Genomic DNA, 24,372 nt, shown 5'->3' on the forward strand with positions numbered 1-24,372 from the left:
ACTATGGACAACTATATATCACTGGCCTTTATATAAGTTAATTAGAGGAAAGCATTTTTCTCAAAATAATAATCTGACTACATAGTATGTTGAGCTAAAATTTTATCATAGAGTTCCCTACTTGCAAGTAGAAGAGGACATAGCAATGCCATCTGTAACTCCCCTAGTGTCTAATTATCAATTATAATCATCAAACGGATTTTTTATTTTTAATGTTTTCACTGTAACAGTTTCTTGTTGCAATATTAACATTAAATAGAAAAAAATAAAACTCAATCACTAATTCAAATGCTCGACGAGAGTTGTACTTAGAAATGAATGGGTTGATAACTTATGACCTCCTTTCTTCTTCTCCTTCTTTTATTCTTTTTGTTTTTGTTTTTGTTTTGCAAAGGATTTGCTACTGCAATTTCACACTTTTCCCCCTTTCTTTTACATTATATAAATTTTCACACACAGTCATCAAAATCTTAAATAGGTAATATAACCATTAATACAACAAGGTATTTGAAAAGAAAAATGATTTTGACATCATACTGAAAAGATAGCTTTATTCAAGTCGTTGATTTCCTTCCAAACCACTTGCGTAAATCCCTTCGGAATCATACTCAATGCTTACAATACTTTGTATATGTGATCGGGAAAATGACATTAATTTCCATGTCAACCATGAATTGGTACTAATTGAGGATATTCAATTAATAATTTCTTTGGAATGAACATTAAAACATCAAATTGAAACAGAAAAAAAAAAAAAGAAGCACCATCAGCGGTTCATGTATGTAAGAGAAATTGGTGTTGCATGCCTTTCTAGTTTGATTAGATTAAGGATAGTATATATCCAAACCAGACCCTTGAAATTTCTTGCGAGTGATTTCATCGAGACGTTCCTTCATTTCTGGTGTAAAGAGATTTTTCCAATCCCCAACAACACCACGCCTGAAGAAGGAACTCCTAGGCATCCCATTGAATGTACATCCTTCCTTGTTTACCTGCATATTTTTGAGCCTTTCAAGACTGCATCTCGATATAATCCTATCAGCCTCATCATCATTAATAAAAGGGCGACCAAGAAATGAAGCCAGCTTAGTCACTTCACCTCTGGGGTTCATTTTCATGTCCTCGTACCTCAGAAAGAGTATCTTATCAGGCCTGGCTAAGCTTTCTTTCCAGTAGCCAAGAACATGATCATGGAAAGGTCCAGAGGCGTGAACTCCTTTACGGAAACTATCAAAGGCATCTTCCATAGAATATGGCGGCACCTCGGGTTTCTTAGCTGCATTGAGGAAGTGCCATAGTGACACCAGTACATCTTTGGGATCTCGAGTAATGTATACAATCTTACAACCTGAGTTTTTGACCGATTCAGACAACATTGAATAAGGTACATGAGTTTGATGTAATCTTGGTTGACCTTTTAAAGTTGGGCATTGTATTGGGTTTTCTGATGCTCTTAATGGGTTCGAAAAAATTTCCCAGTGCCATAGTGACTCCAGAGATGGAATCAAGTCGTGAGGAAAATTTTCTTCCAAAAGGTCATACTGATCCTTGGCATCATTGATATTGTTGAAAGTCTGAGCAGCATGACTGCCCATAATGGAGACCATAAGAGCTTTAAGCCAGGTAGTCCCTGATTTTGGTTGAGATGAAAGCAAAACATCATTGTCTTGAGCCTGCAAATTTGATTTAGCAGCTATGGCTCCTTCCAACCAATCATTTCTGTACCAAAAGCCATCGTACTCATAAAGATCAACAAACCCCCACCATTTTTCCACCTTTGGCAGTTCGTCTTTTGCATGGCCTGGAGACAAGGTCGATGATGTAATTTGGTCGTTGAGCTCATTTGTTACCAAATGCAAGAGATACCGGTGAATTTTGTACATTTAGACTAATGACACAACCAGCATTTCTAGTTTTGGGAGGCAAACATGAAATTGATAATAATAATACCATTAGAAAACCATATTCGTAAGTTTGTAGGGTAAAGACTAAATATCAAAGTAGTTGTTGAGTTAAGAAGTTTATTTTTGTAAATGAATAAGATTTTTGAAATATTTAGGAGGCAAAAGTAAAATGTATGATGATAATATCAACTTTACACCTGTTTGCTAAATGATGGACTTAGCCCAAACATTTTTGTTATTCTGTTTTTGCTCTTTTCCCTTCTTTTTTGGCTAAATGATGGCCCCTACTGAATGCTTTGGTTAAGGTTTACTTATCAATATCTTTAAACTAACCAATACAAAAGTTCTTGAGATTCTGGATTCAAATATCCCTTCCTCCTCCTCGTTTCTTTAATTATACCTCCTCCCTGTTTACACTAAAAAAAAAACTAAATTAAACTTACCAATACATAGGGCCTGTTCTTAAATGATTTTAATTTTGTAAAATTGAGTTTTAAAAATTGAATCATTCATAATAGCTCGTGCTCTCATTTACTATTATAAAAGCTATTTCGATGAATGCACTGGTGTTCTCGGAAAAGGTTGAAAAGCCATCTTTGAAAATAGCATGACCAAATTGGGGATCAAAGACATATTTAGAAGTAGGATGAGAATCGGAGGAAGATGGAGAGAAACATATGGCAAAAAAAGTTATCAAACGTTTAGGTAGTTTAGTATTTATGTTAAAATCTAATGGATATTTTTTTTGGCTCAAAAAAAATAGGTCAAAATCACAATCTAAAAGTAGCTCAAGACTTGTTTTGGATTTCCAACATTTTTGGGCCTAAAATATCTAAATAAAGATATCAAAATAAGTCGAGAACACAACAAAATAATTTTTTAAAAATAAGAAACTAAATGAATTTTTAAAAGTCACTTGAGGACCCGCCCACAATATTTTACTAATTAATCAGTTTCAAACCAAACAGAAATATGTCTCACCAATGAATTATGATCATCACAAGTGATAGGTCTTTGTTTTCATATAGCATCCATGAACACATAAAGATTGTGAGATACAGCATTTGTGTATTAAAGTCAGTAACACATTAACGGCTCAGTCGCATGCTTATGATCTAGTTTTTAATGTACTAGCTACAGTACTAGAACATTTAGCTTGATTTTATCAACCACTCCAACTCATGTGTCTGGAGAACATTTGGCTTGATTTTATCAACTACTCCAACTCATGTATCTGGAGCATTCCAAAAGGGTGATATGGATCATTAATGGTCCATATTTGTGATTCATGATTTAAGTGATTTAATCCACGTAAATCCAAATAGTAAATCGAATGGACTTTAATGGGTGATGAATATCAAGCTATTTGGATCTTGTCATTTTTTAAGGTCATTATTTTATAAAGGGATTAGCAACTTAAAACCAGTCAAAACTCATAAGGATAGAATTATATGGATATTCATTAGTATTCACTTAAATTTTTTTTAGTGATCCAAAACTATTTAAATGAGGTGGATATGCATGGATCATTAAATGGATTTAGATGGCGCCTCTACATGCATCCTACTTGCAGGAATAATAAAAAGATTCAGCGCTTAACACTCAATAACATGAATATATAAGCGCCATAAATTTACAGGAAGCATGCTTAATTTTAAAGAAAGATTGTAAAGTCACCTGTTTGATTAACTCCTTGGTTCTCCATCTTTCTGACTCCTGGCCTTCTTCTTCTCCTAATTGCAAAAGGATAACAGGTGAAAGGAAGAGAAGTTCGAATTGAAATGTGAAACTGTTTAGAAGATTTAGAGTTGCAAGATCAAGACAGGTGGCCAAGCTTCATGCCCTACATTTGTAACAAGCCTCTAGCTCTATATTTTTACATGGGATAATTTCAAAAACATCCCTCGAAGTTTCTAACAATTTTACCTAGTATTCTTAAGTTTTTCAATATTACACTTACCTCGCTTGTCCCTACAAAATGACCATAATAGCCTTAACATATTAATATCTTTCATGCAATTAAGCAATCTAGTCCTAATCTTGTTTATATGAATGCATCATACAATTAGATATTTAATGAAAACAAAAATAAAATTCACTCGTGGAGTAATCAATTATGTCCTAAATGCAATTATAACATATTATAAATTAATTTTAGCTTTACTTGGAGGATCTAGACATGAATAGAAGAAGATGTAAGTTGGGTTTTAAAAGGTTAGGGCTAATACTGGTACTTCAACATTTGAGGGATAAAATGTTGTATTAATGCAATTATTGTAAATTTTTGAGTTTAATAGTGTTTTTTTTTTAATTTCAACTGAGGTTTTAAAATTTAGGGATCGATGATTGTAATGGTCATGGTTTTAATGGTACTAATTTAAGATATGGTAACAGGAAAGGTTTAAAATAATAGAGATGAGGGTTAAAAATAAGTTTGAAATTTTGTGCATATTCCATAGTTTTAAATAATTTTATAAGATGGAAAAATGAATTTCACAATTTCATGAGGACATTTTGTGTTATTCATTCAACATTTTGACCATTAAATAGTTTTGTTACCAAAATGGTAAATTCAGGAGAGGTACGTGAAATTTTTCAAATCTCAAGGAATTAGGTGAAATTGTTAAAAACCTCAAGCAACGTTTTTGAAATTATCCCTTTTTACATTTGTGCATTTGTATATCAATACATCTATAACTACATTGTTTCTGTTTTTCATTTTTTCTCTTTCCTTCTCTTTTTTTTTGTCATTTTCTAATTTCTTTTTCAATTTTCGAGAGATAGACGGGCTTGAAAAGTTTGGACCATGGCTAACTCACTGGACTTATTGGACTATATTAACCATTCTTTTTTATCCAATAATATATGTGAGTACCTAACTATGTTTTTGTTTATATAATATAAACATTTGGAAAAGCATTCATGGTTTTGAAATTAAAATTAAGCTGGTAAATTTAAACTAAATGTTTGCAATTAAAATAGCTTTTAATTTCTTATTACATGTTTTTGGCCACGTACTAAAGCACATGCAAGGAGAAATTGACGTGAAAAAAGGGGAAAATGTGCTACAGAGATAGGGTGTGTTTTTCGTTGCATATATAAAGGTAATATAGCAATTGAGGAAAACAAAAAAAATCATAATTTTAAAGTTAAAGATATGTTGGGGACTTAATAGCAAAAATTAGAAAAAGTTTGGGGTAGAACTAAAATGTTTAGGAAGTTTAGAAATTAAATAGCAAATGAAATTAGGGGCTCAAATTAGCAAATGGGAAATTAGTAGGGACCTTTTGACCAAGTTACATGAATGGAAAACTTTAAAACTAGAAAATACTAGAAAAGAAAATTGCAGGGATAATTTCTTTTTAGTTCCCTTGAAGTTTTAAAAATTACATTTTTCTGCCTTAATTTGACACTTCGGTAACCAAACCTTAAAATAGGGTAAAAAAATTTAATGAATGCCCTAAAATGCCCTTATCTTATAAAGTTTAATTTGCTCTTCTAAACAATTATAAAATAATGTGGCACAATTATAAGAGAAAAAGAGTCTCAAGTATTTCATGCCAATATTTGTTATTTGATAATCAACTATAACAATAAATCTTTTGCTATAATAGGCTATTTTTTATAGTGTTTTATTGGGGATATAGATTCTTTTTAAGATAGAGGAAAAAGTGCTATCTTTTTTTTTTAAGTTTATGGACTATATTTTTAATAAAAATTTATGGACTAGTTTAGTGATGGAACTACCACAGTTTGGCAGAGATTTTGGGCCATTTGTTTTTAATTATTCTGGATTTTGATACTAAAAAAGAGCTACTAAAAAATTGGGTGACATTAAAAGTTATCAAAAAATATTATTAGTTTAAGTTTGATCTAGATAGATACTTGGGATAACATTGATAGTTCTTCTATACTTCTATTGAAATATTAAAGAAATGAACAAGAAGGAAAAAGGAAAAAAAATTATAAAATCCATCCTTTGTATAAACATGGCAACAAGAGAGTTTTATTAAAATATTAAGGTTAGTATTATCATTTTAAATGGGCAAAGGAGGTAGGTGTAATTTTTAAAACCTTAAGGGAGCCAAGTGAAATTATTAGAAACCTCAGGGGAGGTTTCCAAAATTATCCCAAGAAAATATCCAAAATGTGGCCGTGTTTATTAGATATCAAATCAAATTAGTTGACATAGTTTCAAATTCTTGAATTTTTGGGAAAACAGCACACATACCCGCACACACATATAGTGTATATGTGTATATATATTGTTCAAAAATTATTAAAATAGATAAAGAAAACAAAACATGTAAATTAGAGAGAAGGTGCGGCTTGGCCCAACATAGAAGAACGGATCTAGGTAGCTGGTCCAGCACAACAAACAACCGAACCCGACCTATATTCGGGTGGTCTGCCCATGTTGATTTCGGAAAAGGACGTCAGAAAAGTGTTGGAATTCATTCTAGAAAGTTTTGGAACAATTTTTTTTTTTTTTTTTTGATAAAATTTACTCTAATGAATATGAGAATGACAGTTACAGCATCAATTTCTGCTTATCAACAGATAAAAGTAAGGAATCAAATCGTCTCAATTGAAACATAGACCCTAAGCCTAAAATCAAGGAACTTTGATTACTTGCAACCAAACCACAATAAAAAGGATAGAAATGTTGAGAACGGTTCAAAAAACTTATTTGAAAATCTTATTAATGCATGAAATTAACCAGATAAGTCGGACTTGGACATTAATCAAATCCGAAAACACAAGCTTTGAATTTTAATTTTCTTGATATTTTTTGGTCTAATTAAAACCCATGAGTGTGTTCTTTGGACCATAGAGAAGCTGTTTCAATCACCAAGTTGGGTCGAAATTGTACAAACAAGCAAACCCATCCTTTTACAAGTATGTGCAGTAGGCATCCTTAATATTTCCATGCCTTAGGGATAGTATCTGTCCAAGCCAAAACCTGGAAATTTCTTGCTAGTGATTCCATCAAGACTTTCCATCCCTGGTGAGAGGTGATTTGCCCAATTCTGTAGTGAAGGGGATTGGACAAATCACCTCTACCAGAGATGAAAGAGCGTCTTGATGGAATCACTAGCAAGAAATTTCAAGGTTCTAGCTTGGACGGATACTGTCCCTAAGGCATGGAAATATTAAGGATGCCTACTGCACATACTTGTAAAAGGATGCTTGCACAAGTGTCATAATGACGCCAGCACATCCTTGGGATCTCGAGTAATATATACAATCGTACACCTTGATTTTTTTGATGGAATCAGGTAGCATTCTGTAAGGTCTGTGAACGTGATATACCTTTGGTGGACTGCTTGATGAATTGATGATTGGACTCCAGATAGAAGGAATCAGGTCATGTGGAAATGTTTTTGCCAAAGGATCATCCTGATACATGGCATTGCTATTTATAATGCAGAAAACAAGGCTTTTAAGCCAGGCAGTTCCTGCCTTGGGTTGAGATGCTAGCACCACATGATCATCTTCAGCTTGGAAACTTGATTTAGCAGCTATGGCTGCTTCTAGTGTATGAGGTCTATACCAGAAGCCCTCCCACCGGAAAAGAATAGCAAATCCCCACCAGTTCTCCACCTTTGGGAGTTCATGAAGGTCAGAAGGCACAGGTGATGACATGGTTTGGGTGTATGACATGAGAAGAACAACCGAGTTCTGAAGCATGCAACGGCATCTGCTTGTTGCTTATGGACTTGCACATATATATATGTGTGTGCAGAGGCAAGAACATTAACTAGTTAGAAATTCGTGTACTCTGTCTAACCAGAAGATGACTTTTTCAAATTAAACAAGTCCAGAAAAGGAACTAGCCTGCATATTAAACCTTAACCTTGATTGAAACCTTGATTGAAGTAATTTCCGTATGGATAAGAGTACAACTTTGTGGGAAGTAGACTTTGTCAGAAGTGATGTCTTTCGTATCGTATTAGAACACTCCTGATGAAGTTTTAGTCACAAAAAAATTGTCTTTCCTTTTTATCTATAATTAGAAAAATATGAGAATCAATAATGCTATCCAGAATGTGGTGCAAATGTTAAAACTTACTACAAGGAACAGCATAGACTTCGAGATTTCGTCCAGCCCACCACGATTTTAGGCTGTAATTAAAAATCTTTTATGCTGTTTTTAGATATGATTAAAATTTTCAAAAGACAGCGCATGTGAACATGTGGAGAAGAATGAATGTGCCTCAATCTCGTGAAACAGATACAGTTTGTTTGGTGGGCTAGGTAAAGTATCTATGGTGTTATTAAATTGAAGGTTCTTCTCCATTCTTCTTCTTCTTTTTATGTGTTAGTATAATTTTTTAAGGGATAATTTCAAAAACCTCCCTTGAGGTTTCCAGCAATTGCAAAGAGCTCCCTTCAAGTTTCAAAAATTACACCTACCTCTCTTACTTTTAAGATTTATGTAACAATATAGACACAATAGCCTATAATTTTTCACAAATATCCTAAAATACCCTTCTTCAGAGAACAAGACAAAACAAAACAAGGTTTTAATCTTTAATTTCTTGTACGTGTCATACTAACTAAAACAAACAAATTCCAGATACTCCAACTCATCTCAAAATTTATTATTTGCTAAATTTTGTCTAATGCAACTCACTACCACCACTACGAATACTAAACTACGAAATGCCCCCATGTCCCTAAGATATAATTCATCATTGCTCTAGCACTCTTAGAAATAGAGACAAAATTCTACCTTTATAATAAAACCACAATCAATAGGTAAATAAAAAAGAGAACCAATGAGTAATTGCTAGACTTTTTTTATTAACAAACATAATAGTCACTTCTTTATGTTCCAACTCTCAATTTTATTTTTTTCCTCATATCACTGCCACCTTTTTCATCTTCCCCTAGTTTGACAATAAAATCCACAATCTACACCTTGTTAATTTGGTAACTTCAACTAGCTAACATTTGTAAAGAGTAAAACTATTGGAAAAAAAAAAAAAGAAAGGGTCTAAAATTTTTATGGTAAGAAAGAGATAGGAAAACAAAAAATACAAATAAATTTTGGAGATGGTAAAAAATTGATAGTGGTATGGTTGGTAACAATGGAGTGAGACATCTGGTGGGAGGGAGAAGTGGTTGTAGGAGAAAAAGAGAGAAGAATATGATAGAAAGAGGGAGGGAGGGAGGAAGAGATGAAAATTAGAAAATTGATGGAAATTGCTTTTTGAGATTAGGAAATGACAAGTAAAATAATAAGAAATATTTTTCGGCTTTAAATGTCCCTTTATAAATTAACTATTAAGTGGAGAACATTTTAGTCATTTGATTGGACCAAAGGAGGTTTATGCAATTATTGAAACCTCAGGGGAACTAAGTGAAATTATCAAAAATCTCAAGGGAGGTTTCTGAAATTATCCCATTTTTTAAAGAAGGGAATAAATTAGTGTTAATGTTGCCATTCTTTAATGGAAATTTCGCCAATTTGGTCCCTAAACATTTTCACTTAAATCAATTTCGTCCTTAATGAAATATTTTAACCAATTTAGTCCTTCAACTAGTTTTTTACTTCCAATGTAGGACTTTTACTCAATTTGCGTGGACCAACAGGGGTATAATTGTCACACTAGTTTAATCTTTTACAATTTACCAGCGAAACAGATTAGAGATGATTACAAAAAAGGGACGGCATCTGGATTTGAAGACATTAGGACTCATCACAATTTCTCAATACTATTTGCAAAAGCACTGGTTCTTCTTGGAGATGCACGTGCTACATCAGAAGCACACGGTCTCTCGGATGCAATTTATCGTGCTCATCGTTACATCGAGGCTGGAGCTGATGCTTCCTTAGTGGAGACACAAGATCCCATGAGGGGCTCATAGAAATTGGAGAAAAAAAATATAAAGAAAAAAATGAAAAACAGAGATCTGCAAAGGAGATAATTGAGGAGCTAGATGAGGAAAAGAAGCTAGTAAAGTTTTAAGCTCTCAAGTCCATTGAAATCATCAACGTGAAAGATTACAACATGCGGGTGGTCTTGATTCCTGACACACTAAAGTATCTCCTACGGCCTGATTGGAGAAGAAGGATTTAAAGGTTCCTGAGCCAACCAGTGCCTGCAACTACTTGGGTTACTATTCTACAGTTACTACCTTTCTGTTCTTCGAGAGGCTTGGAAAGGGAAAGGAAAGAATAGCCCTATCGGCCATTGCTTGCATTCGGCCGACTGCGTGGCTTGCTAAAAATAGAGAAACCATCAGCAGCTTCAGCCCTTGGAAACGACGATAGTGGAGGAAAAAGAGCCCGTATTGAAGTCCCTGTTGGATGTAAATTTGATCCCACTGATGAAGAATTGATGTTTTATCTGAGGAACTCCAACTTTCGGTACCTGAGAGCACTACTCTTGGTATCTATCCTGTGCCATCCAGCCAAAAAAATTTGCTATCAGATATGGGAACGGTTCAGCAAAATGTCATTATCGAAAAAACAACTGGTAATCATCTTCCACCAACTTTTGATGATGTGATTCACGTCATTCGGCATAGCAGCTTCCGAGTTGGAAGTGATCAACCAGTGATTGATACACTGGATAGAAACTTAGATGTGGGGAAGCTAATAAATGTGGTGACAGATGATGTTGATATTAAAAACCTAGCCACTGCACCAAAATCTCCTGGTTGCTCTGAGACTCTGAGTTTAAAATCAAACCTCTCAGATAATGCAAACACTAAAGAAGTGGACGTGAAAGCTCCGACCAATCACTTCACTCCAGCTCCAAAGTTAGATTCTTCAGAACCAGCAATAATGAATTCTCCTGTAGCAGAGGAGGAAGCCCCAACAACACCAGCAAAGGAAACTTTGGATGTCAAATCTTTCCGGCAGAGGGCAGAGGCACTAGAAGGGCTCCTAGAATTGTCTGCAGATTTGCTTCAGCATAATAGACTAGAAGAGCTTGATGTTGTTCTAAAACCTTTCGGAAAAGACAAGGCTTCTCCAAGGGAGACAACAATCTGGTTAGCTAAGAGTCTCAAAGGGATGATGCTTGAAGACTCAGGACGGATGTCATGAACAATTAGCCAAAACCCTGCTGGTAGGAGCTTTTTTTTTTAATTCCTTACATGTTCATCGGGCTCCAAAGATTTGGCTAATACTTCCTTCTTTCCACCTACACTGCAAATTTGTCTCTGCCCCATTCCACTCCATACCATGGAATTCAATCCCCAAGAGAAGCAATGCCACTTCTTTAAGTTCAAGCTCCAGTTCTTCTCCTCCGTTCCATTTCTGTGCATTCACCTTTCTTCTTCAGCTATTTTAGCTCCCATTCTCCAGGATCCTTCCACTCAGCTTCACTTTTTGTCACTTTACTTGAGAACCCCTTACCAGCAGCCCACAAAACTACTCGTTGACCTCACTGCCTCTTTCAATTAGGAGGAATGCACCTGCAGCAACCCCTCTTCCTGTACGTACCGCTACCACCCGCTTCCCTGCACTTCTCCTCTTTGCAATTGGCTCAATTCACCTACTTGTTCAAACTGTTCTTTTGAACCCACTGATCCCATTTACTCCGACGGTTTGTGCCATCTCTTCCTCGCAAGACCAAGGAACCGGAAAAGAGTGAGGGTGCAGGCACTAGCTGACATCAGGCTCTCTTCTCTGTTTTGTCAGCTAATGATCTCTTCCTCGTAATGATCTCTAATCTGTTTCACCGGTAAATTGTAAAAGATTAAACCAGTGTGACAATACCCCTGTTGGTCCACGCAAATTGAGTAAAAGTCCTACAGTGAAAGTAAAAAACTAGTTAAGGGACTAAATTGGTTAAAATATTTCATTAAGGACGAAATTGATTTAAGTGAAAATGTTTAGGGACCGAATTGGCGAAATTCCCTTCTTTAATCAGCTTTAGTACCTTAATCATGGGCTTAAGAATTTTCTTTTTCTTTTTCACTTTTTGGTGTTTTTATCCTCTTTCTTTTTTCTTTGGAAGCATAGTCATTAGACTGATGAAAACAAAAGGAGATCGGAAAGACAAATCACGATCGGCATTTTTTTTTTTCGTAAACTCTGATGTTACATTCTCTATGTATGGATGTGATTGCATGTATATGCTCTTTGCTTATGGACTTGTACAGAGCAAAAAATGATAAACTTGTCTAGAAACTTTAATCCTTGCAGTTTTTCTGAGTAGAAGGATGATTTTTTCAAATTAAATATGACTAGAAAAGGATGTTGCCTTCATATTAGAACTCAACATTTGTTGGACCTTGATTTAAGTAAATCTCCTTATCAAAAGAGTGGAAAGACAATTGTTTGATAAGTAAAACTTCATTTCATTAGGGGGAAAACAAATCTACCCCAAGAAGGTTCATTAATGACAACACTCAACTTTTGGAGTAGTTTTTTGTTTTTGTTTTTGTATTTTTTTGGTCCTTCGACAATTCCAGTGCGGACAATTCCAGTGCGGACAATTCCAGATTAGACAATCCTTTTGCTTGAAGACTCCAATGAAAATAAAATACCATATAAAAAATGAAACTGGGATAGGTTGTATAGAAACTAGTGGGACAGATTTGAGCTAGCGTAGTTTGGATTCCAGAGAAAATTTGCTGATTCAGGAAAATATTTGCTGATTCGCCGGCCTTACGTAGCCAGTGCTAATTAATAGAATTGGCATGTTGCGTTTTGAAATTGTGAGAAACTAAATGCAGTATATTTGGATTAGTACGTTTCATATGATAACACATTTTGTGGAAAATGTAGTAAATTTGGATTAGTACGTTTCATATCTGATACAACATTTTGTGGAAAAGTCCCATATGAAATTTGGAATTCACAATTAGGCTTATGCTTTCTTTGCTATGAATATATAAAGACATAGGTCTGTTTACATTTGCAAACGTATTAAATCAGTTCGGTCAAAACTCAATTCGAATTCAGTCATGAAACTTGAGCCTACCAAATTCGAGTTGAGCATAAGATACTTTACTAATTGGCTCGTCGAGCCAACTCAAGTATGTATCTTTTTTATTTTAAATAGCAAACTTACATGTATGTCTTTAATATTTTTATTATTATCATTTGCGAAAAAAACATAATAATTATTTCTTATTTTTTTTAGCTCGAACTCAGAGTTTTTCATTGAGAGTTTATTGACTCCAAACTCGAGTTTAAACTTTCATAAAATTGAGTCGGACTCTCCTTAATTAGATTAGGACCTAATTCACTTGACTCATTTGCAACCCTAGATTGTTGGACATGTAGAACCTCTAAAACCCACATATTTATCTCATGGTTGCACAAATGCACCCCGGTTCATAACAGGAAAAAAAAACATATATAAATAACGACTTAGTAGTTGCATCAATTTTTCTCCAATCAGAACACCAAATCATGTTATCAACTTTGTCCCAAACAGAAAAATTTTGCTACAACATGATTCCATCCTTTCGGAGCCCAATTTTCAATGCAACAACAGGCCCTATGGAAGTTGCCTAAGCCCATCAAAACCTCAGGGTGTAATGTTGTCTACTGACAGGTTGTCGATGCATGTGCAATAATAAAAATAAACCTAGTTGTCAATTAAAGTAATCAAAACCCAATTCTTAGTACTGGAACAGGGACTCTAGGTGTGCAATGGGTTATTTGATTCACCCTGTTCCCATAGAGTTTGCTTAATCCGATATACCAAAATGGGATTGCTTATTCACAAGGAATTATTGATTCGTATAAAGGGCAAGTAAGGTCGTCTCCTCAGGGACTGGGGATATTTGTCTCTTTTGAAATCCAAAGTAACACGGGAGTGTTTTCGTATAAAAGATGACGATTAAAGCAATTCAACTAAAAACAAATAGTTAACTAAAAATTAAATATCAATTTACTAAAATCAGATTAATAATAACTAAAGGTCTAGCCAAGAAATAACTTAAGCAATGGTTCACCTAATTTATCATCGATACAAAGGTAATTCCAATTATTTACCAATAAATAAGTTATAATTGCCAAACAAGCGATGATAGTCAACCTCTCCTTACTATGTTGGTGACTAAGGTACGCCCGTTAATCACTGCTCTAATTGAGAAATAATCCTAGATACGCCCGTCAGATTTAATTCCCCAATTGCCTTACGTATTAGAGGAGCCCTATTCTAACCAAATAACGCACTATCAGGGTTATTTTAGATTAGTCTGCGTTTTCCCCCGACACAAACCCAATCATGCCAGTTGTCACTATTTTAGGACAATTAAACAATTACGGATTTAATGCTCTAATTGACAATGGGTTACCAAATTAATTCGACATCCAGATTTAAGATAATCAATTAATAAAATAACCATAAGCACTACAATCAGAGAATATGCAAATACCAATAAACAAGAGGAATAGATAAAGTTAATTCGATCTCACAATTTTTATATGAACCAAAACCTCCGTTATTTCTTGACTAGAAAAGGGATTTAGTTGATCCCGATGAGAAAAACCCACACAAAGTTGTATGAACAGTTGCGGCCATTGTCTCCAATTGAGAATGAATCAATTCGTTGGAATCAGGACGAAAAGCAAGCTACAGAGAGTGATTGCTCGTTTCCACTTCGTCTTGACATGCGAAGGGAGAAAAGCTACTAAAAGACGAATAGGAAAAGTCAAAGAGGAAAACTAAAAGTAGTCTCAGTTGTCTGCTATCTATTCCTATTTAATTCCTACTACTTCTACTAGGCGGCGCTCCAGAGGAAAAGGAAGACTCTCCAGTCTGTTTCGGTCCTCTCTCTCTTTGGAAACTACCGAAAGGAGAAAAGTTCCGATCTTCCAAAAGTGCCTCTTGCCGTATTTGCTCTTGGAATAAGGAAGCAGAGTTGAATTATTTTCCACCGTGTTGACTGCTACTAAAACTCTTTTCCTGATAGTTGTCAAATTGGTACTTGTTATGATATTTTTGTTCTACTCCCTGTAATAAATACAAGTTTTCAAAGGTGAGTAGAATTTAACAATTAAACCACATTTGGTAAGGTAATAGGGGAAATTAATTATAAAATAAATGATAGAGTTGCAACCTATCATCTACGTATAATCTGGGATCTCAGAGATCTCCTGGTGTCGCTATGGCGCTTCCTAATGCAGCTAGGAAAACCCAGGAGGAAGCCAATCCATATGGAAGTTGCCTTCAACAGTTTTTGCAAAGGAAATTATGTCCTTGGACCTTCTGTGACCATGTTTGATCACTGGATTTTCCTAGTTGCGTTACGGAAGTACCATGACGAGCCTTTTCAGGCCCAACCAAGCTTTCTCTCCAGAAAAAGTATCTTGTCAGGCTTCGAAGGTCTAGTTTGAATGGATACTATCCTTAACCTAATCAAATTGGAGGTATTGTACAAATATCAACCTCCTTTAGATTTTAAAATGTAATTACGTTTCTCAAAAAATATATACCTACCTAAAATAGTTCGATCTTGCTTACTCTTGGAATTCTAAAGTTTGATTTTTGGTTTGGAAAGTAATTGTGCATAATCATAACACTGTACGTGTTCCCGAAGGGGATGGAATTCCACAATCAACGACGATAAATTGGATCAGGCAATGTAAATTGGATTCTCAAAATTTTACTTTCATGAAAGAAATTGTTATAAATCAGGGAATTTGTGTCAAGTTTGGTTTATAGTAGTATATTAGGCTCTCCATGACTTAATAGAGGTGTTAATTATAACCCAATTATATTGACCTGTCCAAATTTGCCCACTAACTGGTGGGTAGTGAATTGGGTCTAAATGTTTACCCAATTAAGCACATTTAGCTGGTGGGTAGTGAATTGATTCAACTCACCCATTTTTACCAATTTAAAAATAATTATACATTTAAATTCAATTTTAGTAAGTGTTAAGGAGATAAATTTGAATTTTCTACCAATCTAATAACAATAAATTTCTTGTCAAACAGCATGCGAAATTTTTTTTTTTTTAAAAAGTAGAATTTCAAATGAATCATAAGTGGATAATTGAGTATACCCATACTCATTTATTTAAATGAATATAAATAGGTACCCATTTATACCCATTAAAATAAATGGGAGTAAATAATTGGTTGACTCAATTATTATACATATTCCTAATTATGACCTGTCCTAACCCAACCAAGTCATTTATTTTAACACCTCTGTAACTTAATGAACATTTTACAGTATCCGGCATAAAAGGATACCGTAATGTTTGTTTTTGCTAATTTTGTTACAACTTGGTCCAAACGAAATACTTTATTTTGTCACAATTTCCAACGGTATTGTTTGATTTTACATCTAATCTTGACACCTAATGCATAATTTGTATTTGTAAACTTTCTCTATCAAATGATATTCCTTTGTGTACGAGGCATAAATTTTCACAAGCGAGATACAACAATTAAAAAAAAGCTATAAAGTAGATAATATTCAAAATTTCATATAAACTATGATAACTACGTATCAGTTGCCTTTATATAAGTTAATTAGAGGAAAGCATTTTTTTTCTTCGAATATTTGTCAAAATAATGATCTGACTACATAGCTTGTTGGGCCACTGGCCATTTGGTCCAGTGGTCATCCCCTTCTTTGGAGATGCTGGAGGTCAGGGGTTCAACCCCTGCCTCCCACAACTTGCCACTCTATGTGGCTGGTCTTTGCCCCCGCGGGGTAGCTCGAGCAGTCCCCTCCCTCTTCTTAGGGTATGGCGACCTTCCTGGCATGTTGCGCTAAAATTTTTATCATAACGTTCCCGACGTGCAAGTAAAAGAGGACGTAGCAATGCCATCTGTAACTCCTCAAGTATCTAATTATCAATTATAATCATCAAACGGATTTTTTATTTTGAATGTTTCGCTGTAACGGTTTCTCCTTGCAATAGTAACATTAAATAGAGAGAATTAAAACTCAATCACTAGTTCACAGGCTTAAAGAAATTTATGCTTAGAAATGAAAAGGATGATATCATATGACCTCCTTTCTTCTTCTCCTTATTTTATTTTTGTTTTTATTTTTTATTTTTTATTTTTTTTTTGTTCTGCAAAGGATTTGCTATTGCCATAATATTGCAATTTCACACTTTTTCCCTCTTTCTTTTACATTATATGGATTTTTGCAGACAGTCATCAAAATCTTAAATACGTAATACAACCATTAATACACCAAGCCTCTTGTAAAGAAATATGATTTTGACATCATACTGATAAAGTAGCTTTATTCAAGTGGTTGATTTCCTTACAAACGACTTACTTGAATGCAATGTTTCGCACTTAAATCATAAAATACAAACTTTAACTAGAAATCTAGTTAATTAGCTATAAAAATAGCTAAAACACACAAAAACTAAATAATAAAACACACAGAATACGCACATGTCAAACATTAAAACATCACATTGAAACAAAAATAAATAAATAAATAAAAGAGCACGATCAGCGGTTCATGCATGTAAGAGAAATTGGTGTTGCATTCCTCTCTAGTTTGATTAGATTAAGGATAGTATATATCCAAACCAGCCCCTTGAAATTTCTTGCGAGCGATTTCATCGAGACGTTCCTTCATTTCTGGTGTCAAGTGATTTTTCCAATCCCCAACAACACCACGCCTGAAGAAGGAACTCTTAGGCAGCCCACTGTCTGCACGTCCTTCCTTGTTTACCTGCATACCTTTGAGCCTTTCAAGACTGCATCTCGATATAATCCTATCAACCTCATCATCATTAATAAAAGGTCGACCAAGAAATGAAGCCAGCTTAGTCACTTCACCTCTAGGGTTCATTTTCATGTCCTCATACCTCAAACAGAGTATCTTATCAGGCCTAGCTAAGCTTTCTTTCCAGTAGCCAAGAACATGATCATGGAAAGGTCCAAAGGCGTGAACTCCTTTACAGAAACTATCAAAGGCATCTTCCATAGGATATGGTTCCTCCTCGGGCTTCTTAGCTGAATTGACGAAGTACCATAGTGACACCAGTACATCTTTGGGATCTCGAGCAATGTATACAATCTTACAGCCTGAGTTTTTGGCCGATTCAGACAACATTGAATAAGGTACATGAGTATGATGTAATCTTGGTTGAGCTTTTAAAGTTGGGTTTTCTGATGCTCTTAATGGGTTGAAGATTCTCGACTCCATACATGGAATCAAGTCGTGAGGAAAATTTTCTTCCAAAAGGTCATACTGATCCTTGGCATCATTGATATTGTTGAAAGTCCGAGCAGCATGATTGTCCATAATGGAGACCATAAGAGATTTAAGCCAGGTAGTTCCGGATTTTGGTAGAGATGAAAGCAGAACATCATCGTCTTGAGCCTGAAAATTTGATTTAGCAGCTATGGCTCCTTCCAGCAAATCAAGTCTGTACCAAAAGCCATCGTACTTATAAAGATCAAAACGACCCCACCATTTTTCCACCCTTGGCAGTTCATCTTTTGCATGGCCTGGAGACAAGGTCGATGATGTAATTTGGTTTTTGAACTCATCTGTTACCAAATGCAAGAGATACCGGTGAATTTTGCACAATTAGACTAATGACACAACCAGCATTTCTAGTTTTGGGAGGCAAACATGAAATTGATGACAATAATGCCTTTACAAAATCATATTCGTTAAGTTTGTAGGGTAAAGACTAAATATCAAGAGTAACTGTTGAGTTAAAGCAGTTTATTTTTGTAAATAAATAAGATTTTTGAAATATTTGGGAGGCAAAACTAAGGACAATGCTACAGTGCCTATAGTTATGGTAACGATATTAGAGAAACCTACTATTATAAGTTTCTATTACCTTTAGTGACAGATCAAGTTTTTTAACGACTTTTTAAATATTATATTAAACTAATTAATATTAACTTTAGTAAGTTTTTAATTAAAACTAGTAAGCATATGCCTGAAAGATAAGTTTTAGTTAGAAATACAAATTTACACTTTGAGTAATTTAATTTACTTATTATTTGACAAAATTTACTTTTGTTTAAATTAAACTTACTAATACTAAAAGTAAAAAATTTCCATATTTAAGTAAAAAATCACCGATTTCTGAAACAGTTTTGCCTCTCCAAAGTTGGTTGCCTTCTTTTTATTTTCTCACCTCAGGACATGATGGAATAGAAATTTTTTCCTTGCAAAATTTTGCTGTTCAGTCCACATTTTCCATCTCTACTTCCTGGTCGATCGGGCATATATGCAGACCCAACAAAAAGGTTGAGAATTTTATTAAGGCTGGGTGGTGGTATCAAGCAAGAGAGCGGATAAAAAATAACAGCCAAAAGGTTAGACTATCATGTTTCTTGAAAATCGCTTCATTATATTGCTTTAATTTGTTTATCTTTCATTTGATTTGATTGTCAACTTGAAAAATGTTTGGAAAATGACTTAGACCCTGTATGTGAAACATAGTAGGGTGTCAGCATTTATGGGAAAAGCAGTTAATTCTGGAATGCATATAAGCTGTTTGGTGAAATGTCAAAAAGAAATTTGTATGATATGATTGATGCATGTACGGGGTTAAAAGCACAGAGCAACAAGCCTTTTAACTTCCAAATCCACCGAATCCATTCAACTGAATGCTTTATTGAATTCAAATCCACCGACCCAAATAGAGTAATTTATTTGTCAAATGCAACAAGCCTTTTAACTTCTAACTATGTAGTCTTTCATTAGGCATACAAAAGTTTGATCTTATGCATAATTTAAGAGGACAAGTTGACTGCACAAATTTGTTCGGTAATTTCTATTTCTTCAAGACTAAAAGAAAAATCAGATGATAAAACTATTAAATAAATCATTTAAATCCGTGGTTTATTAATTTTAAACTTTTACATATGAAACAGGGATTCATAATTTTAACAGTTTATATAAAATTCATCTATAGAAAATATGGTGATGTACAGATTAGTGCAATTCTATATATAACTCGAAAGATTTGTTGTTACTGTCATCCAAACTTTCTAACCTTTCACAAATTCAAAAATAATTCAAAATTTATAATATGACAAATTATTCTTACATATTTTATAAGGTCATATGCAAAAAAAAAAAAAGTTTTCATAGTATATTTAAAATACTTAAAATATATAACATTTATAAATGATACATACAATTGTGTATCATACATTTACATTACGAGTAATTATTAACTATAATACTAAGCTTCAATTATTAATAAAAAAAATCTTAGCATTATTTCAAATAAAGTCCCTAATACTTGTTTCACATAAGTTTCTTTAAGTAAAATAGTAAATTTATGCCACAAACTAGTAAGTTTTGATGATTAACCAAATTTACTATTCTATCAACAATATTTACTATTAATCTATAAAAACTTACTATTACTTGAACTAAACTTACTCTCCAAAAACTAAGTTTCAGATATAGAGTAGTAATTTACTTCAAAAAAAAAAGTAAGTTCCATATTTATTCAAATTTACTTTTTGAGACATAAAAGTTACTAAATTATTGAGTTAACTTACTATTTTTTATGTAAAACTTACTAACCAAAATTTTAGGTACTATTTTATTTAGATTACCAGTATAACAGGTAATCAAATAGTCGCTAAAAGTATTTTTACCTGTTATATCAGGTAAAAACAGTTTCGTTATCATAACGATCGTTACTTCAGACTTTTCCCAAAACTAAAATGTATTGTGATAATATCAACTTTACACCGTGTCCTCAAAAAAAATATTTTTGTGTTTCCCTTGAAATGTCAATTACTTTCAGGCCTGGACCATAAAATAACAAAGTTGAGAAGCATCATCAACTCAAAACACATACGCTGGTTATGCAACATCAAGGCCACTAATTGTATGGAAACTAAACAAACGTCTTCCACTTCTGATTAGGCTATGTACCTACTAGGTTAGTACCACCACTCTTGGTAAATAATACAAAATATAGTCTCTTCCTCCACCATAAACAGAAAATGAGGCTAGAAAATTGTACTTCAACATTAAACTTCTTAGATATCAACTACATTTCAACGAGGCAATCGAAAGAGAATACATCTAAAAATTCCCGAGTAGAATATCAAACTACAAAACCATATCTTACCCACCTATTTACTTATCATGTGAAGGTCATGTTTGCATGTCCAAAAAGAAGAGGAACATTACATGTTTGGATGACTCATCCAAACAACCATAAATAACACACACACACTACCTAAGGGAAACCCACAGCCCAATCCAAAAGGCATGCTGACTTTCAGGTTACATTGAGGACCTTAAGTAGTACAGACACACACCACTCACAATCGATGTGGGATAGAGAGAAAGGGGGAGGGAAAACACCAAGACTCTTGCCAAAGGCTCACCAACGGCTTTTAACCACTCCATGATTTTCCTTATCCAAACAATCATAAATAACACACACACACACACTACCTTAAAAAAGTTTGGATGACTCATCATCTTGTACAATTTTGTTGATAGACGTAGGACCTTAAAAAAAAGGTCCCCTCCCTCCCTCTTTTCTTTTTTTCTTAAAAAAAAAAAAACAATTGTAGGGCACACGGGATCCTCGGTGCCACTTTTTCAGTGACAATTTAGTGCCACTTTTATACTTATGTCAAGTGTCCTATTTATTTAATTTGTCATGTATTGTTTATTTAAATTTCTTCTACCATCACGTGATAAGTGGGATGAACACTGAATTTGACATCAAATAGTGGCATAGAGGATCCCAACTGATTGTAGGGTGGCGACCTAATATGATCCACACCGCAACTGTCGAGACTCGAGACTGGAACTCCGGCCTGGCTACCGATACGGATACTGGATGGTTGTCGTGGACCTGTTTGCTAAAAATGATGGGCCTAGCCCAAACATTTTTGTTATTCTTTTTTTGCTCCTTTCCCTTCCGTTTAGGCTAAATGATGTCCCCTACCGAATTCTTTGCTTAAAACTTACTTATCAATATCCTTAAACTAAACAGTACAAAAGTCCTTGAGATTCTGGATTCAAATATCCCTTCCTCCTCCTCATTTCTTTAATTATACCCCCTCCCTGCTTACACGGAAAAAAAGCTAAAGTAAACTTACCAATACATAGGACTTGTTCTTAAATGATTTTAATTTTGTAAAATTGATTTTTAAAAATTGAATCATTCATAATAGCTCGTGCTCTCGTTTACTATTATAAAAGCTAATTTGATGAATGCACTGGTGTTCTGGAAAAAGGTTGAAAAGCTACTTTTGAAAATAGCATGACCAAATTGGGGATCAAAGACATATTTGGAAGTAGGATGAGAATCGGAGGAAGATGGAGAGAAACATATTGCAAAAAAAGTTAATCAAACCTCTAGATAGTTTAGTATTTGAGTTAATCTTTCCTACATCGGTTTACACTGATGGTGTAGGAAAGATTAACTCTTAGTATTTATGTTAAATCAATCTTTCCTACGCCATCAGTGTAAACCTAATTTACACTAACGGTGTAGGAAAGATTAACTCTTAGTATTTATGTTAAATCTAACGGATATATATTGTTTTGGGTCAAAAAAAAGGGTCAAAATCGCAATCTAAAAATAGCTCAAGACTTGTTTTGGATTTCCAACATTTTTGGGCCTAAAATATCTAAATAAAGATATCAAAATAAGTCGAGAACGCAACAAAATAATTTTTTAAAAATAAGAAGCTAAATGAATTTTCAAAAGTCACTTGAGGATCCGTCCACAATATTTTGCTAATTAATCAGTTTCAAACGAAACAGAAATATGTCTCACCAATGAATTGTGATCATCACAAGTGATAGGTCTCTGTTTTTAATGTACTAGCTACAGTACTTGAACATTTAGCTTGATTTTATCAACCACTCCAAGTCATGTGTCTGGAGCTTTCCAAAAGGGTCATATGGATTATTAATGGTCCATATCTGTGATTCATCACTTAAGTGATTCAATCCACTTAAATCCAAATAGTAAATGGACTGGAGTTTAATGGATGATGAATATCAAGCTATTTGGATCTTGTCTTTTTCTTCTCCTTCCACCACCATCGGCCTTTGCATGAATTTTTACTCTTTTTTTTTTTTTTACATTTCTTTGAAATTTTTCTAAGGTCATTATTTTATAAAAAGGATTATCAACTTAAAACCACTCAAAACTCAAAAGATTTATATGGATATTCATTAATATCCACTCAAATATTTTAGTGATCCAAACCCATTAAAATGAGGTGGATGTGGATCATTCAATGGATTCAGATATGCATCCTACTTACAGGAATAATAAAAAATTCAGCACTTAACAGTCAATAACATGAATATATACTCTTAAAGTGCCATAAATTTTAAAGAAAGGTTGTAGCGTCACCTGTTTGATTAACTCCTTGGCTCTCCATCTTTCTGACGCCGGGCAATCCTCTTCTGTTAGTTACAAAACGATAACAGGGGAGAGGAACAGAAATGTTTTATTTTTGAAAGGAACAAAAGTTTTGAAAGGAGCAGAAGTTCGAGTTGATATCTACCTACTATTATTATATCAAGTGGCTCCCATCTACTTTTACATGTGCCTTGTTACTCATTTTTTAGAAAGTTATCTTTTTATTTTTTTCCTTTTTCTTTTGGCTTTCTTTTTCCCCTCATTTCCTCTTTTCTTTCTAGCAAAAGACAACCACAAGAACCCTCATCCTCATTTAAACTATCACTTGCACGTTCAATTTTCACTCTGTACTCTTTTCATTTTTTCTCTTTTTTTCCTTCACCCTTATTATTTACTCTTGCTTTTTTTTTTATTGAATTAGTTTATCCATTTTTTTTCAATTTTTTCATAATTAACTAAATGAATGATTTTTGTTGTTAGAGTGGATGAGGGAAGGTAGCAATTTTTGTTGAGGGAAGATAACAATTTTTCCTCAACTTATATTCATTCCAATTTTAGTTTTCACTTATTAAAATTGTTATTTGATAATAGGCTGATAATGCTGGGATGGAGGAGGAAGAATTTGACAAGTGAAGATCCAAGGTGAATGATGACTAGGAACGAAATAGAGAGGTCTGTTGAATTTAAAATTAATCAAAATCTCTTATTTTATAGATAGACAATTATATTTCCATATTTTGATTTATTTAAAGTTTCTTAATAGCAAAAAATGGTTATTTACTAGCTGAGAAGGATGATATGTAAAGGAATTGTTGGGGCTAGCAATTTAGGATATGAATAAAATATTTCGTATAATCTCTTCATTTTGGGTTACTGAGTTGTATCTATAATAGGTGGTTTATTTTCATGATATGATAGTTTGAGAAGAAAAGAAGTGTAAAAATAGATTTTAAAATCATTTGCTTAAGTTGGTTCTTTGAATTTGTATTTTTATCATTTTTATTGTCCCTAATGATAATATAAGCTAGATGTGGAACTGGATATATCATGACTATTTGGCTAAAGGAGTTGATAAATTTTTATAAACTCAAGTTGCTGAATTGATTGCTGTTGTTAGGGAATTGCAATTGGTGGTGGAAGTCAAAATTGAAACTTTAAGCCTAGAGTGTGATTCAAT

At 33.8% G+C, this 24,372-nt stretch overlaps 3 protein-coding genes across 5 annotated transcripts; all 3 read right to left on the bottom strand.

Moving 5' to 3' along the window:
- Nucleotides 1–674: 674 nt before the first annotated feature.
- LOC113741080 (cytosolic sulfotransferase 12-like) lies at nucleotides 675–7,786 on the bottom strand. 2 transcript variants are annotated; one of them, XM_027268565.2, is made up of 3 exons: nucleotides 7,218–7,786; nucleotides 3,582–3,637; nucleotides 675–1,909 (listed from the first exon to the last, which is right to left on the bottom strand). In XM_027268565.2, the coding sequence occupies exon 3, from the start codon at nucleotides 1,881–1,883 to the stop codon at nucleotides 825–827; it is 1,059 nt and encodes a 352-aa protein (XP_027124366.1). In that variant the 5' UTR covers nucleotides 1,884–1,909; nucleotides 3,582–3,637; nucleotides 7,218–7,786; the 3' UTR covers nucleotides 675–824. The 2 variants fall into 2 exon arrangements, with proteins under 2 accessions (XP_027124366.1, XP_071904070.1); XM_072047969.1 differs by having other exon boundaries at nucleotides 675–1,801; nucleotides 7,218–7,779.
- On the bottom strand, nucleotides 7,068–7,550 carry LOC113741081 (cytosolic sulfotransferase 13). Its single transcript, XM_027268566.1, has one exon. It carries the CDS (start codon nucleotides 7,548–7,550, stop codon nucleotides 7,068–7,070), a length of 483 nt encoding a protein of 160 aa, XP_027124367.1.
- A 9,263-nt stretch (nucleotides 7,787–17,049) lies between the features above and the next one.
- On the bottom strand, nucleotides 17,050–23,342 carry LOC113742694 (cytosolic sulfotransferase 7-like). Of its 2 annotated transcripts, none has more exons than XM_027270601.2 (2): nucleotides 23,187–23,342; nucleotides 17,050–18,360 (listed from the first exon to the last, which is right to left on the bottom strand). In XM_027270601.2, exons 1-2 carry the CDS (start codon nucleotides 23,212–23,214, stop codon nucleotides 17,369–17,371), a joined length of 1,020 nt encoding a protein of 339 aa, XP_027126402.1. In that variant the 5' UTR covers nucleotides 23,215–23,342; the 3' UTR covers nucleotides 17,050–17,368. The 2 variants fall into 2 exon arrangements, with proteins under 2 accessions (XP_027126402.1, XP_027126403.1); XM_027270602.2 differs by having other exon boundaries at nucleotides 17,203–18,318; nucleotides 23,187–23,337.
- Nucleotides 23,343–24,372: the final 1,030 nt, after the last annotated feature.

The sequence above is a fragment of the Coffea arabica genome, chromosome 4e, assembly GCF_036785885.1.
Source record: "Coffea arabica cultivar ET-39 chromosome 4e, Coffea Arabica ET-39 HiFi, whole genome shotgun sequence".
In the NCBI taxonomy this organism is placed as follows: Eukaryota; Viridiplantae; Streptophyta; class Magnoliopsida; order Gentianales; family Rubiaceae; genus Coffea; species Coffea arabica.

Coding starts and splice junctions, on each gene's coding strand:
- LOC113741080 (XM_027268565.2), bottom strand. CDS start 1,883: ATGTACAAAATTCACCGGTATCTCTTGCATTTGGTAACAAATGAGCTC.
- LOC113741081 (XM_027268566.1), bottom strand. CDS start 7,550: ATGTCATCACCTGTGCCTTCTGACCTTCATGAACTCCCAAAGGTGGAG.
- LOC113742694 (XM_027270601.2), bottom strand. CDS start 23,214: ATGGAGAGCCAAGGAGTTAATCAAACAG. Junction 18,361..23,186: donor CCAAGGAGTTAATCAAACAG/GTGACGCTACAA, acceptor ATTTGGTAACAG/ATGAGTTCAAAAACCAAATT.